General features: G+C 39.5%; 1 protein-coding gene across 2 annotated transcripts in view; it reads left to right on the plus strand.

The window, feature by feature from the left end:
* Positions 1 to 14,510, plus strand: part of neurl1 (neuralized E3 ubiquitin protein ligase 1) — a 113,598-nt gene extending 99,088 nt beyond the window's left edge. For both annotated transcript variants that reach the window (XM_015401211.1, XM_015401213.1), the window contains exons 5-6: positions 10,336 to 10,485; positions 13,217 to 14,510. In XM_015401211.1, the coding sequence (XP_015256697.1) occupies positions 10,336 to 10,485; positions 13,217 to 13,458 (392 nt within the window). In that variant the 3' untranslated portion in view covers positions 13,459 to 14,510. The remainder of the gene's footprint in view (positions 1 to 10,335; positions 10,486 to 13,216) is intronic.
* Positions 14,511 to 16,955: the final 2,445 nt, after the last annotated feature.

The following is a 16,955-nucleotide window of genomic DNA, read 5'->3' on the forward strand; positions in this document are numbered from 1 at the left end:
TTTTTTTTTTTTTTTACATTTCCGAACAGAGCAATTCCTCTCATCCGTGTTCGGATTGACTGTTGGGTTGATGGCTGAAGCAGCAGCAGGGATGTGATCAGGCCCTGCCTTTCACAGCTGTTCATATCCATTGGTTTAATCCATGCAGGATCAGGGCCGATCCTGCCTCAGTTGCCCTTCAGAGGAATTGTGTGACTGCCTGGTTGGGATTAATAGCAATGTACAAACACAGAGAAAACCACTCCTGCTGACATGCCCGCATGCTGACCGAGCGTCGATAATCACATGTAAGGTGACACGGTTACAACTTGTTGGGAGATTCCTGACCTTTTGGTCACAGTTAACACTCTCTGTGAAAAAGGCTGGACAGTTGATAGAATGTGTTCATATTATCTCCTTTCAATTGCAGGAACGTTAAGCCATTGCAAAGGAGTCTGATATACATCCATCTTCTACCACTTTATCTGTCATTGTCATGGGGGGGTCGGTGCCTATCTCTAGCAGTCAATGGGAAAAGGAAGGGTACAGTCATAGTCACAACCATGCATACACAGCTGTGGAAACATAAGTACAGTACAGAGTTCCTGTGTAGAAAAGGCAGACTACCTGGAGAGAGCCTATGAATGCATGTGGAGGACATGCAAACGCAAAGACCCTAAAGCCCCTAGGCTGGGGATTAGTCCTAGGATTTTACATCACAAAAGTGCTAAAAATGGAGTGACCAGACTGACTTACATCAAGTAGTGTCCTGTTGGTTTGTGGTTTATTGACCCACATGCAGAATCACATGGAGAACCAGTGAATTGTAATGTTTTAATTACAAAAAAACAAAAGAATCTGGAAGCAGAGAACCACAGGAGGCCAGTGATACTTTCTGGTTGATCTGAGGGGATAAAAGTAGGAAGGAGATGGTTGATGACAAGTGATGACTGATCAATTTGCTTACTTGAGGGAGAAAGGAGAGGTTGCATAGATCTGTAGGGGTTCGATTCAGCGGGCTTTGCCAACTGAACCCCAAAGGTCCAGGAGAATTTCAGTGAGATCTCAAAACGTTGGTACTTGAAGAGTTCTGCTGGTGAGGGAGCAGACAGGTGATGAAGATTGAGAACTGCAGCACACAGGTTAGACATTTTCCCAGCTCTATGCATTACGCTGCTGCGACTGTTGGGTAGGTTGGGCAGGAGGGCTTTTGATGTCTTTAGTTTATATTACTGCCACGTATTTTTCTGGAGGTTGTAGTTTTTGTTTTTGTTTTTTTACTTCCAATTTATTATGGACAGTTTCCATCATCTCTTTATCTTTGATAATTGCTGGGTAGTAACTGAAGAATAGCACCCTCCTCTGGATGTAGAGCTGATGTATGCCAATGAGCAACAACATAAGAATTAAAGCTTGTTATGTTTTATCTTTTATTTTCTTTCTATTATGTCTTCCTCTGTGAAGACTTACAAAACCTTGGTGTGAAAATAAGTTTTATAATGGCTTAAATGTATTTTTCCACCATTAATCATTGCATTAAGATGCTGTTTTGGTGTGAAGAGTTTGGGGAAGATACATCTCCTAACAAAACTTTCCAAAGAAAGTTACTTTTTTCCTTTTCTAAAGACGTTTTACTTCCCACACAGAAAATCTTTCTCAATAGAAAATATCTGGAGTAGTGTGGATCTCCAGGCTTTATAGAATAGCCCAACGAAAAAGCCTTTTTATGGCTTAGAAAGCATTGAACCAAAACAGGTCCACCCTTTGTAATGGTGAGTCGTTGAAGTTGTTGTTGGCCTGCAGGTTAAACTGAAACCGGCCCATGCCTCTCTAATGGTCGTTATTGCCCTGGCTTACAGGCCCAATGTTTTGACCTCCTGCATGGCAATGCAGATTGATGTGATAGTGGGAAGGAATCAATTCTTAAGCTGTTTTACAGGAGTGGAGAGATGAAACCTGAGTCCTCCTCTGTTTAATGTTAGTTTTTCTCTCTTAATATAAATGGCATTCTTTACACCCCTTTCAAATCACCTGTCTTCTTTGTCCAAGATGTGAACATTTTGGTCCTCAAAAGTTGTCTTATGTCCTTAAGGCAGCAGAGGGTTTTTTGGTTTCTCCAATATAAAGATCAGAGCATTCCTCACTGCACTGAACTACATACAACACTCCGCTCATCTCAGGTTTTGGGATTTTATACTTAAAAAAAGAATGGAGAGAAGATCTGGTTTGTCGAATTAAAATATAGTAGCAGAGCATAATTCTTATAAATTTCAGAAAAACTTTATTTATTTAAAAGATCGATGCAAACTATTGGTACCTCAACAGACCAGGAAGCAGATTTCTCATCTCCATCAGAAACCACACATCTGCTGGATGCTGATGGGGATTTTTGTATCTGTCATATTAAATTAAGTGTTCATTTCTCCAGGTTTTGCTCCTATGAATTTAATGTTAATATCGCGCATGCTCTCCTCGAGCTCCGGGAATAAGTCAGAACGCAGCAATACTGGAGGCTTTGCTTTGCGCAGGAGGTCTGTAGTGCTGCGCAGCGGAGACGGAGGATGTGGGATTTCGGGGTAACAGGAGAAGATGCGCAAGTAGCGTTTAGACACTGTCATCAGACAACATGCGGTCATTTTTAAATGTTTTAAATCAGGTTGGGTCTGGATCCGGATTGCGGTCCGCTAATCCGTGACCTCTGCATTAAACCGAAGCCAAGAGTAACGAGTAACGTTTGTTTTAAAAATTTAAGGAATAGAAAATACAGATACTTGTGTGAAAATGTAATGAGTAGAGGTCAGAAGAAGGAAGGGAAATAAGTAATGGAGTAAAGTATAGATACCTAAAAAGTGTACTTAAGTACTTAAGTATTTGTACTTTGTTACTTGACACCTCTGGACATTAAATCCATTCAATGGATGTATCTGTGTGCATCTGACAGCTCTCTTTTTTATTGGTCCAACTGTATTTCTGGATGAGCTGTTAGTTCTTAGCTGTCATCCTGATATTTTCATCTTTACCTGTTCTGAAAAATCAACACACCTTTAAATATGCATTAGTAGCATGTTCAAAGAAAACAAAGCGGTACTCACTGGTTAATTATCTATGTGCACACAACTGATTTCCAATGTTAATTTTAGTTTTTGACAAGGAGCTCGAGGGAAGGTAATTAAAGTAATCTGCACTTATGTGGTGAAGCAGCAAAGCGTTTGATGGGAATGCTTTGTGGATGATTAGATCCTCGCTCTGTGCAACATCTTATTTGCATTTAAATGCATGCAGCATTTTTTTTTCTAGCTGTATTATCATAGTCAAATGGTATGAATATAAGAGTGATTTGTGATGCAATCTGGAGAAGTTTATTGTTTAAATTCAATCCTTTGCTTGTTTATATGATGGTTGTGAGAGGAAGAAAAGTCCAAAGCCTGTTTATTAAATAACCCCTACCCCGGCTGATGTGTTTTTTAAATCATCTGGTGAACACAGAGCAATATTACCAGATGTTTAAAGCTCCTCAGGGAATTTTAAGAACTGAGAGGTAAGCTTAAGCTCAAGATTTATTAGAAAGTACTTTGACCCGTTTCCTTAAGTTATATAGAGTCGATCTTATGAAACAGCAAATTTTTAATTACGATATTGTAGATATGCCGTGAAAAAGTTATATTACTACATTTAAATGACATCATGGTATTAAGACCAGTAATCAACCTGCTGTAATCAAATGTGCTTTGTTTGTTTGATGTTTAAATTTAAAGGACGATTTACCCCTAAACTAATGTTTTTTTTTAGGATAAACTGTAGAAATAGATGTCTTATACCATCTAGATTTTCCAGACATTGTTTTGACAATTTACTGCACATTTTTCAAAGTCCTGGAATTGCATCTAAAACTGTCTGTTTGGCACCATCTTCAGGTTTAAAATGGATTACTGCATCCTATTTTTCATTTTGGCTTATCAAAGGATGAAACCTTACCAAGGATGAACTGATGTTAGCAGCTCCAACCTGGGAAGTTAGCAGCTTCACTTAGGGACTGATAATAAAATCAAGGCTTTTCTCCATCTTAAACATTAATGAAAATAGTGAATGCACAAAAGATTGATTAAAATAAGTCTGCATCATCTGTCCTGTCTAGTAGTATGATTTAAAATTAGTTTTGTGTCAGTCAATCACATCAGGGAAAATTTATTTAAATAAAAAACATTAAATTAAAGGTAAAAATTACTTGAAAAAATTAAAAAGTGTTTTCTTTGTGTTTGGTTTGGATATGGGGACCAGATTTGGGTTACTGAAAAGAAGGACACTTTTTTTTTTTTTTTGGGAGGGGGGTGGTCTGCTGGGTCGCTGACTGGATCGGACCGTGCATCTGAACCGAGCCAACAGCAGAGGGGCTGGTCAAGGAACCTCAGCGGAGGGGAGCAGCGAGCCAGCCGGAAACGCAGCAACCAAACCCAACCCGGTGAAGGCTAACGGCTCGGTTCTGCTGCACTGTAGTCGACCAAAATCCCGGAAGATTTAGAAATTCCACCTGGACATTTTTTTAGGTATGAAAAGAAGAACATGTCCAAAAAGAGGACGTCTGGTCACCGTAGGTTTGGATAGTTACTGACAAAAACAAGGCGGGCAATGAATGTAAAAAACGTATGATGATAAATAAAAATAATTCTATAGATAAAATGTGAAGAAAAAATGATTTTGGTAAATGAACAATAAAAACTTATAAGAATCCATCCATCTTCTTCCTCTTATCCGGGGTCGGGTTGCAGGGGTAGCAGTTTCAGTAGGGAGGACCAGATGTCGCTCTACCCAGCCACTCGGGCCAGCTCCTCTGGGGGAATCCCAAGGCGCTCCCAGGCCTGCCAAGAAACATAGTCCCTCCCTGTCCACGGTCTCCCCCTGGGCCTCCTCCCAGTGGGACATGCCTGGAACACCTCACCAGGGAGACATCCAGGAGGCATCCTAACCAGATTGCCTGACCCACCTCAACTGGCTCCACTCGACATGGTGAAGTAGTGGCTCTACTCTGAGTCCTTCCCGGATGACTGAGCTCCTCACCCTATCTCTGAGGGAAAGCCCAGTCACAATACAGAGAAAACTAATTTGTTGTATCTGGGATCTTCTGCAGGTCATTCATCCCTGCTGCCACCAGACTCTACAATGCAACATTACAACGGCAATAACTTGTGCAATGTATAATGTTGAAATACTATTTAAAACCTTGTGCCGTAACCTGTTCCTTTATATTTGATACCCAATGCAATAGCATATAGATAAATACCCATCTATATAAATACCCATATGCACCTTTTCTTCCTTTGGCACCGTCTCCACTCTGAGATCAATAAAGTCAGCTCATAAAATGGGCCATAGATCAGAGTAGGAACATAGCTCAACCTGTAAATCAAGAGATTTGCCTTTTGGCTGAGCTCTCTCTTCACCACAACAGACCAGTTAGCATCAATCCACATGTCGATCTCCCGCTCCATATTCGACTCATTTGTGAACAAGACCCCAACATACATAAACTCCTCCACTAGGGGCAGTATATCCTCCCAAACCTTGAGAAGGCGTTCCAACTTTTTTTGGCTCAAGACCTGCGAACCTCTCCAGTGAGAGCCGTAGATCACTCGCTGATGAAGCCAATAAAACCACATCATCTGCGAATAATAAAGACGCGATCCTAAGGCCAGTAAAATGGATCCCCTCAACACCTTGGCTGAGCCCAGAGATTCTGTGGAAAAAAATATGAATAGAATTGGTGACAAAGGACAAATCAAAAATAAAAAAATTAAATAAATATAGAATCTGAAAGTAAAAAATAAAGGAACGGTTTAACTTTTTAGGGCGTTTTTATCCAAGCAGAAACCTACNAATTAAAGGTAAAAATTACTTGAAAAAATTAAAAAGTGTTTTCTTTGTGTTTGGTTCAGAAATGGGGACCAGATTTGGGTTACTGAAAAGAAGGAAACTTTTTTTAATTTTTTTGGGAGGGGGGTGGTCTGCTGGGTCGCTGACTGGATCGGACCGGGCATCCGAACCGAGCCATCAGCGGAGGGGAGCAGCGAGCCAGCCGGAAACGCAGCAACCAAACCCAACCCGGTGAAGGCTTACACCTCGGTTCTGCTGCACTGTAGTCGACCAAAATCCCGGAAGATTTAGCAATTCCACCTGAACATTTTTTTAGGTATGAAAAGAAGAACATGTCCAAAAAGAGGACGTCTGGTCACCGTAGGTTTGGATAATTACTGACAAAAACAAGGCGGGCAATGAATGTAAAAAACGTATGATGATAAATAAAAATAATTCTATAGATAAAATGTGAAGAAAAAATGATTTTGGTAAATGAACAATAAAAACTTATAAGAATCCATCCATCTTCTTCCTCTTATCCGAGGTCAGGTTGCAGGTGTAGCAGTTTCAGTAGGGAGGACCAGATGTCGCTCTACCCAGCCACTCGGGCCAGCTCCTCTGGGGGAATCCCAAGGCGCTCCCAGGCCTGCCAAGAAACATAGTCCCTCCCTGTCCACGGTCTCCCCCTGGGCCTCCTCCCAGTGGGACATGCCTGGAACACCTCACCAGGGAGACATCCAGGAGGCATCCTAACCAGATTGCCTGACCCACCTCAACTGGCTCCACTCGACATGGTGAAGTAGTGGCTCTACTCTGAGTCCTTCCCGGATGACTGAGCTCCTCACCCTATCTCTGAGGGAAAGCCCAGTCACAATACAGAGAAAACTAATTTGTTGTATCTGGGATCTTCTGCAGGTCATTCATCCCTGCTGCCACCAGACTCTACAATGCAACATTACAACGGCAATAACTTGTGCAATGTATAATGTGCAAATACTATTTAAAACCTTGTGCCGTAACCTGTTCCTTTATATTTGATACCCAATGCAATAGCATATAGATAAATACCCATCTATATAAATACCCATATGCACCTTTTCTTCCTTTGGCATCGTCTCCACTCTGAGATCAATAAAGTCAGCTCATAAAATGGGCCATAGATCAGAGTAGGAACATAGCTCAACCTGTAAATCAAGAGATTTGCCTTTTGGCTGAGCTCTCTCTTCACCACAACAGACCAGTTAGCATCAATCCACATGTCGATCTCCCGCTCCATATTCGACTCATTTGTGAACAAGACCCCAACATACATAAACTCCTCCACTAGGGGCAGTATATCCTCCCAAACCTTGAGAAGGCGTTCCAACTTTTTTTGGCTCAAGACCTGCGAACCTCTCCAGTGAGAGCCGTAGATCACTCGCTGATGAAGCCAATAAAACCACATCATCTGCGAATAATAAAGACGCGATCCTAAGGCCAGTAAAATGGATCCCCTCAACACCTTGGCTGAGCCCAGAGATTCTGTGGAAAAAATGATGAACAGAATTGGTGACAAATTACAAATAAAAAAAATAAAAAAATTAAATAAATATAGAATCTGAAAGTAAAAAATAAAGGAACGGTTTAACTTTTTAGGGCGTTTTTATCCAAGCAGAAACCTACCTCGTTGTGCTAATTTTATCATTGTTATAATTAGACAAAAAAACATTAAGCTCAGTTTGAGCCTTATCTTTTCTTCAAAGGGAAGGATCTGATCCACATTCTGTAATGTTAAAAAAAGAAATATAGAAATGAACGTCTTTAAAACATTTTATTCAGAAAGATTTTGAGAGTAACTCTGCTGCTCTCTTAGATTTATTTTTTTTTATCAAAATGTTTGTTTTTTTCTTTTTACGTCCTGATGAAGCCGATTTTAATTAATTGTATTCTTCTCTGCTCAAGCACATCTTAATCACATTACTGCCTTCTGGCTACAGAGGTCTCTTAATCACCCATTTATTTGTATAGTGTGGTGGCAGAAAAAAACCTGAGACATACAGGTCAGTGGGTCCTGAGTTCACCTGCTTTAAATATACCAAAAAAGATGAACAATTCTGGATCTTAACCAGCCAAACAGAGAGTTCGCATGGAGATGTCCCTGCATCCCCAGTGAGCTTACTTGTTTTGCAGATCTCTGCGGATGAGAGTAGAGAAAAGAGCTTAAAGATTTTATAAATTTATGCTTCAAAAGTTTCAAATAAGTAAGTTATGTATTTTAAGTTTGGTCTAAATACTGTTTATTGCATTTTATGTTGCAGACGAACAACACAAAGATGTAAAGAATTCCTTTAGGGATCAGATTGCAAACACTGTGTGGTGGCGACACAACCCCTACAGCATTAACAGGTTATTTTAGAGGAGACACGTGTCCATAATGTTTTGCATTGTACATCCTGTTTGTCATGCCGGGCCCTTCAGCCGCCTCCAGGCTTTGCAAACATCTCTGGCATTCCAACATGTGTTCCCTAAGCTTGTACTCAGAATTCCCATTTGTCTTTTCTGTGTAAAACAAAATCAGAGCACAGACTGGGCGACACCAGACTGAGGCCACTCCTCTGTATGGTGATGATTGTGTTGGAATTTCTGTTTTCATGGTTGTAAAACTTCGACTGCTGAGGAAATGTAAATAGTGCTTTTGTTTGGGGCCATACTGCTGTACGAATTGCTCATACTTCTCTCCCTGCACTCCTTTCAGAAAAAACGTTGGTTGGGACTTCAACCGGCAACTTTCTTCTAAAAATTATTCAGTTACAAAAACTTTGCTAAAATACAGAAACTAGTTGAAAAATTTTATCCAACTGATTTCCTTCCAAATTTTTATTAATGCTAAAAAGTTTTTCTACAGAATTCATGTCTCATAACGCTAAGGTGGCACATTACCAGCAATTACTGGGAAGGTTAATTATAGTGTTCTTTTTTTTTTACAAACTTACTACTTTAAGTGAGCAGTGAGAGATGATGTGCAATGTTTAAATCTTTGACTCAGTCTCCCAAAATGTGTCAGCTGTTTGCTGAACTGAGACAAACTGTGCTTCACTGGCGGCACTCCCACTCCAGCGTTCAGTCATATTCCTGCTCGCTTAACTTCAGCCATGCGCACAGCTCCATCTCTGCGCTTACAAATTGATCGGCTGTATGTCGATAAACCACACCGCCAGAAAGTCGAAAACAAGTATTTTTCATCCAATCATACTCTTTGTGAATACATTTATGTCTTAAAATACTGCACCTAAAGTGGCAGAGATAAAAAAACATGTTTTTTTTATTGAGATTTAAAAAATTACCATCTGACTTTAATAAAATAAACACTTGAATTAATATACTAATAAACTTACTAAAACAACATTTTTATCTGTATTTTTTTTTTTTTTTACTTTTCTTGAGCTACAAAATTATGTAAAAAAATGTTTCACCTAATTTGGAGGATTGTTTTCCTTGTAGCTCTGAGAGTTGCTACACATTCTTTCTTTTCTACCAAAGAAATGCCCTTTATTGTATCCAGAATAAACATTTTTTATTATTTTACTGCTGATGTTCATATGCTAATATAAAACTGTTGATATAACCCTCATCAGAAAGCAGTCATTCTTTATCTGAAGTTTTTATAGCTCTTACCAAGACAAAGGCAATAATAAAATCCTGAAAATGAGACCAAAACTTTTTTACACATCACATCAGACGCTGAAGAAAAGTTGGAATTTTCCTTAAAAAGCACAGTTTTAGTTAGTACTAATAAATATGTAGATTAATATAGAACATTAAGGAGTGTATTTTATTACTGTCTGATGTTTTTGTTGGTTTTGTGCTGTATAAGACTGTATTCTATACCATGTATTCTTTCCAAACGTAGTACTTGCAAGGAATGCTTTATTTGATAAAAAAGAAATAAATGTTTTGGCGATGTTCACTTACATACAGTGCAATCAAGTCGTAAACATGAGGCACACACTTTAAGTTAGTCGAGCATAGGCAGAAAACGAGCATAGCCGGCGGGGCAGGGTTTGACAGACTGGAGCTCTGTAGGTGAAGTTTGAGTGAGCAGCTGTGAGATTTAAAGCTGTGCTTCGGTCTCTGCTCGTTCAGGCTGATAACCAAAGGCTCCGATTGGACGTACACAAAATAAAACAGAGGTAATACAAGTGTCAAACACGGTGGTGGCAGACATGTTTTACAGATACCTTTCCTAAATACTGTGGCGTTGGCCATGAACACGTTATGAAATCAAAATTATTGCTCCCAATGATGGTCAGCTTTTTACATCCACTGATTTTACTGTTTCTGTTTCTCTATTATTAGTATTTAGCCCTTTAGAGCGGACATTTTTATACCACAGTACACTTTTATATTTTCTCTGTCATATTTTAAATGCGGCCTGCTGCCCTCTTCTCCTCTGCTCGTTTCTGTGCTGGTAAAGCTGCCATCTAACAGCCAAGTAAAGAGATGTATCTGCTCTGTCTCCTTGCCTAGGCTCCACACATGCTGGGGATCCACGGATCACATCCAACCCCAGCTCGCCCTCCTCCTCTCCACACACCCCCAACGCCCTGGGAAGCGGCATCTCCGATCCGGTCCTGAACGGAGGCCTGTGTTCTGCTGCCTACTGCGGCTCAGCGGGTGGTAGGTCCGCCCTGACGGGCTCTTACATCACTTTTCTTCTTGAAATCAATCACCCCTCATGAGGTTGAAACAAACGTTTTTATGGGATGGTGAGCAGATTTCATCCTGCTGCGGTTTGGAAAGAACAGCCAGAGTTTCACAGTTGCAGGAACATGTTTGTCAGAAATAACAATTTAAAGGAACAAATAGAGAGGCAGAGTCACAGTGCATTCCGTTCAGTTTTTATCTCATCCAGTCCTCTTGCTTTTCACTCAGGCTTTCTGGTAAACACTGGAAGTTACAACAGAGCCACAGAACCAAAGCTAAAGAAAAAATTTACTTGGAGACCAGAACAACGTCATAGTTTTTAGAAGTTTACACACAGGTTAAACCTTAGCACATTATAACCCATTAATGCCACAAACATCAATATTTTATACAAATACTTTGTTTGACAGACAGACCAACATGAAACACTTGATAATGTTCATGACAACTGAACTTGGTTTATAAAGCACTTGGCAGCATACAGTACATTTATATAAACCCCTCCTGATTCAGTACCTTTCAGAAGCAGCTTCAGTTACAGCTGCTGGGTCTGTATCTCTATCAGCATCTTTTTATCAAGATGGTACGGACTGAATGGACTTAGTCTGTAAGTTATTAAAAGGTGGGTGTGGGCTTTGACTGGGGCATATTCATCTAATATTCAATTCACTTTATTTATGTAGCACATAAATTGACAACATGTAATCTAAAGGCACTTTATGGAGACAATTCAACCAGATCATAGCAGCCAGGCAGACCAGTTCCAAACCAGCTCACATGTCAGAGGGTGAAGAGAGCACATCCAGTTGGTCACAATCACAGAAACAGGACTACACTGAAAAACAGGCCGATCTCCATGTGAGGGACCGAGTCAAAAAAACAGAGAAGCACAGGGAAGTCTTGATGAAAAAATGGTAACAAATTTATTTTGCAAAAATAAAGTTCAAACAAGACTGGGCCCATCAAGGAAACCAAATGACAAAAATCAGCATAATCCAAACCTGACACAGGAAAAGACCTACCTAACTGACACACAAGGGAAACATATACATACTGGTTGATCAGACCATTTTGAAACATGAGGGAAACTAAAAATACATTTTCCTAAACAAAACTACAACAAAAAAACCAAACTAATCAGCATCATACTAAATCAGCAACCTATGAGGAAGAGGGCTTAAATATTAAACTTTCCAAATATTATAGAAAACAAAACCAAATACAGAAACTTAAACCCTTTCTACACCCCTTCTAAAAGTAAGTGGAAGAGTCCAACTAGGCCTCCATGTCAATGAGGAGATACTTTGCAGCTGGGGCCTCCTTTCTCTTACTGGCTTCACTCATGACAGCCTCCCAGGAACTGGCAACTCAAATGAAAAATATATAAATGTAGAGAAACCAAACAAGCAAGAAATGACTAAATGAGTCAACTAAATGTCTGCACCCACATAGTTAACCAATGCTAAATCAAAGTAGAAAAACAAGAAATACAGTAAAGTAAAATAGAAGATTTAATGAAAGAATTACCAGACCATTTGTGTGGTTGCACATGCAGCCATCACACTCCAACATCTATAAACAAAGATATTGACGGCAGCAACACAGCTGATATTTCTCTCCAGGCGGGTGTAACAACCAAACAGGAACAGATGAGGCGAAACTACCGTACTATAAGAAAAAGCAGAGAGAGCATAACATTAGAGATTAAACTAACAATTAGAGAATAGAGATAGAATGAAGCAGAATGATGAAAAAGGGTGCCTACGTCTTCCAGCAATCTAAGACTATAGAAGCATAACTATAGAGATAGCTAAGGATAACCGGAGCCACTTTAAGTTTTATGAAAAAGGAAAGTTTTAAACCTACCCTTAAAAGTAGACAGAGTGTCTGCAGCAGACAAGAGAAGTACTTTGAATGTAAAGATCTGAGCTTAANTTTTCTTCTTGCTTGACTTATATGCTCTCCCGGCGTCAATGGTAGAATTACGCAACAGCGCCCCCGGCTTGAATGGTAGAAATGCGGTAATGCTTTCCCGGCCTAAATGGGTTAAGATAAAACTCAAGATTTGTACTTTATTATGTTGTGTAATTTTCTTTTTCTTCGAATTGATATTATAAAACTGGTATCGAAAAAAGTATCGTTCAGGAATAGGTATCGAAATGAAGGTATCGATATTGGTATCGGTATCAAAAAATTTTGAATGATACCCAGCCCTTTGTCTGCCTCATGGGCTAAAACTATTATTCCTGTGTCTTGGCTTTATGAGAGCTGGAAGGTGAATCGCTGTCCCAGGCTGAAGTTTGCCTATGAATTATTAAACATTTACAACTGGTTAAACATGCTGGTCTAAATATGTTTTCATTTTCCTTTTAGCTTAAAATTGTGGTTTGCATTATGTAGGGTTATTTTTTTAATTTTTTTTACCTAACTTGTAAATTAATTTAGTTTTATTTGATGAGACGAGAAAAGGGATCTGATTAGAGATGGACTCTGTCCTCAGATTTTTTAAACCAGATTCCTTTCTCTACAAGGTTTTTTTCTGTCTTCCTCACCAAAAATCTCCCACAAATATAATAAAAATTTTAAAATGTTTAAAAAATATTTCTAAAATGTTATAGATCTGAAATGTTGCAGACAGAGACCTCAACTGAGACATCCTCAGATCCTCTCTGATGTCAGCGTTTCCTTTTTGTTCACACTGCAGGAACGAACCCCAGTTCGCCGGTCAGCCTCCCCAAGTCGCCCACGTTCCCTTCAGGCCGGGAGCCGTGTTCCGATGAGTGCTCCATCTGCTACGAGAACGCGGTGGACTCGGTCATCTACACCTGCGGACATATGTGTCTGTGCTACGCCTGCGGCATCAAGCTGAAGAAGATGTCCAATGCCTGCTGTCCCATCTGCAGGAGACAGATCAAAGACATCATCAAGACCTATCGCAGCACGTAAAGAGAGCCGAGGCGCAGCTTCGCCTCAGAGTTTAACTAAGAGACGGTGACGCTCAGGGAACTCTGGTACTTTGACCTTCTCCTTTAGTTTCAGGAAGGTCTTTGAAAAGTGGCTCGGTGTTCCAGGTCTGCTCCACTGGGATTGTAAAAACCTCTCAGCCAGGAAGAAGAGGAAGCTGAACTCGTCTCTCACATGGAGAGCCTTCAGCCTTTGGGATGAACATTGGGTAAAGCACATCTGTGCAGGTCATCTTCTCAGTACATCACAACTTGTGTCTGTGTGCTACTGGTTGCAGTTTGGCTTTTTATGGTGATTTTTCCGTGTGTGTTCAGAGACACCTCGCCTGGCAGTGCTGAGTTTCCAAGTAGGATTGTAATCTCTCGTGTTCTCGTATAATCTAAAGTACCTTGATGGTAGTTTTTCTTTCAGATGTGGGTAGCTTTATCGTCGTGCTAGCTAGCTGCTTGCTCTGCAGTGTGGTATGTTGCACTGAAATCAGCGTTTATTGAGACTCAACTGCTGAAAACGATCTCAAACCTGCATAATCTGCAGCTCTGATTTCTAAAAGAAACCAGTCATTTGGTTACTCCTCAGGGCCAGCTGCCATTTCCTCAACGCGGTTCTTCTCCCAGTTTAACCAGAAACAACAAATCAAACCTGATGCACTGTGAGTGTTGATTATAAAGCGTCCTCCCCATCACAACAAAGGATTGTTGCCATCAGCCTCCTGCCTTAACACACAGAATTGCTTCTGTGCTTTTTTTTTGTTTTTCTTTTCCAAAAATCCCCCACGGAGAACCAAATGATGCTGCTTCGTGGCACAGACTGCCACAGTTGTTCACTCAGAGGAGAAACAAAAGCACACGAATCAAACTATTTTTCTAGAAATTTATTTTACCTTCTTGATTATTTTCAATGTAAGATACATTCTGTGAGAGAAGTTTCATCAGCAGCAGAGATCCTTTACAGAAACCTTCCTCTTTCAATTTTCAATGATTTTTAGCCCTGAACTTTGAGTATATCATTTATATTTATTGTAAAAAAAAAAAAAAGTAAATGGAGTAATAATTCTAAGGTTTGCAAGCTCAGGAAAATAAAAAATAAATAAAAGATTATCAACCAGTCTGTAGAAAGTCTTAAATCTACATGAATACATCCTCCCAGCAACTACAAAGCATCCAAATGCGTAAAGTAGAAGCAGTTCTGTGCTGCTGATTAACAACTTCACTAAAGCAAATGATAACCTTTTAAAAAACATGACATTTGGAAGTGGGCACTTGGTTTTTACATTAATGTTGCTACCAATGAGTTTAGAACAGCTATGAAATCATTTCTACAAAGAAATGTTTTTCATCCATGAGCCTCGCTCTGACACCACAGGCCTCAGGTAGCTTCCAAACTTCATGACAGAACAGTAAGCAAAGATGCGATTGAATGAACCATCTTCTAGAGCCAGGGTTTCCAAAGTAGGGGTCAGGCCCCCCCAGGGGTCCTGAGATGTTTTCACAATATGGAGGGCCAAAATGTGTATCAAATAACATAAATGTGAATGTCCCAAGAAATAAATAACATCAAGATTTATATATTTTTCCAGTACAATATTCAGTATTAAATATTATATGGAGCTAAATTTGAGCTAAATAATTACATTTCCCGTTAAATGATAAAAAAGCATTTTTTTAATTATTAAATAAATAATTCATTTTCATTTTAATAAGTATTATTTAAAAATAAACAAAGTAAAATAACTATATGTCTCTTTGGGGTCACTAGTTGGTTGCGTTTTTGCATTGTAGCATCACAGGCTGAAATATTTTGGAATCCCTGTTCTACAAAGATGCTTGTTGGCTTGATCAGACCAGATTACAGATGATTTGTTATAAAACACAACAATGTGTTGGAGAAATAAAATGAAACAAACACAGATTATCAAGCTAAACCCTTCATACCAGCTGTCAAGCATGGTGGTGGTAGGGTGATGATCTGGGCTATGCTGTGCAGTCACAGGATTACATTGACCAAGTAATCCATTAACTCTTTTCCCATGAATTGTACACTAAAACTTGAGGCCATCTCAGTCCATCCTGGGACATCAGGAGCAGATGGAAGATAATGAAGGTGTAACAACGGCCTAGTTAAAGTGCAGACCTCAATCTGACTGGGACGCTGTGATGGGATCCTTGGAGATATGTGCATCATGGATCCTCTGTGGATTACACACAGCTTAGAGATGTATTCATTCTACGATCCGTCATTAATGAATGAGGGATCGTTTCTCCCTCATGGCAGGACATGCAGGAAGCTCTGCCTTGTTTTTTATGGATGCGAATTGATTAACGAGGCTCTGACTCCTACTGCTGCTGATGGGGAAGTTTCAAATGTCCCTCCCACATTATTATTTGAATTCGCTGCTGCTTGAAGTGTTAACTCACCTTTGAATTTTTATTTATGAGTTTAAAGAAATTTATTCACTTAAACTGAGGAAAAATAAACATTGGTGTTATTTTAAACTAAGTTTGTCTGCATTGATGATAACACTTTTTTTTCCTTCTTTATTGAAAACATGAAATCACAAAATGTTGGAGTTTTTTTGTACCTAATGCTGCGAGGAGTCGTTTGCAGTACAATCGAAACCAGATTTCAGGTGTTTCTTTTTCTGTAATTTATGGTGTTTATTTAGCCAGAGCCCTTCTCTCTCCTCTCTATGTTTATAGCACTTATTATATCAGTGTATGGTAATGGAAATGTCACTTTATGAGGCTACTGATTGTAATCTTGTAAGTGTTTAGGCCAGCGTTGCATTCTCCTTATCCTTTGCTGACCAAATCAGAAAGAGGAAGATATTTTAGCACATAGTTTTGTGTTTGTGGGTGCCCTCTGTTGGTTACGCTTCAAAATAAAAACAACAATCTTTAGTCTGCCTGTCAGACATTTTACCTGTAAATGATTTTATACGTTCAGTGATTCTGTTTTTTCTTATCCTTCATGCACAGAACTCAAGACGCTCCTTGAATGTTATAAACTTGTAATGTATTATTTATTTGTCCATCACTGATGTGAGGACCTACCTTTGTCCAATCTGCTTTTATTTCTTTTTCTGTTTTTGCTTTTTTTCTGTATCTATTCGATGTCGACGGAGCTTGGCTGTGTCCGTTCACTCACACAGCTGCTCATTTACACTTTTCTTTTCATCCTCGCCACGTCTGGATCAGAACTTTCCTATTGTCCACACAACATGAAACAAGTGGACCAAATGTAGAAGAGAATCCAAAAAGAGATGCTGTTGGCTGTTCCTGCAGAAAGGGAATTAGTTTTGAAGTCAGAATTTTACCAAAAGTGCACATACGTGATAAATGCAGATACAAGCACTTTTATTTAAAACATACACACCTGAGCTACTCTCAATGCAAATTTTCAACATGTTAATCATGCAGATTCAATACCAGTGTGTCACACCTATGTCCTCTACTTTTTTTTGCTCCTCTGGATTCTCTCCC

Source organism: Cyprinodon variegatus, unplaced genomic scaffold (genome assembly GCF_000732505.1).
Source record: "Cyprinodon variegatus isolate N-32 unplaced genomic scaffold, C_variegatus-1.0 Scaffold1193, whole genome shotgun sequence".
Taxonomy (NCBI): domain Eukaryota; kingdom Metazoa; phylum Chordata; class Actinopteri; order Cyprinodontiformes; family Cyprinodontidae; genus Cyprinodon; species Cyprinodon variegatus.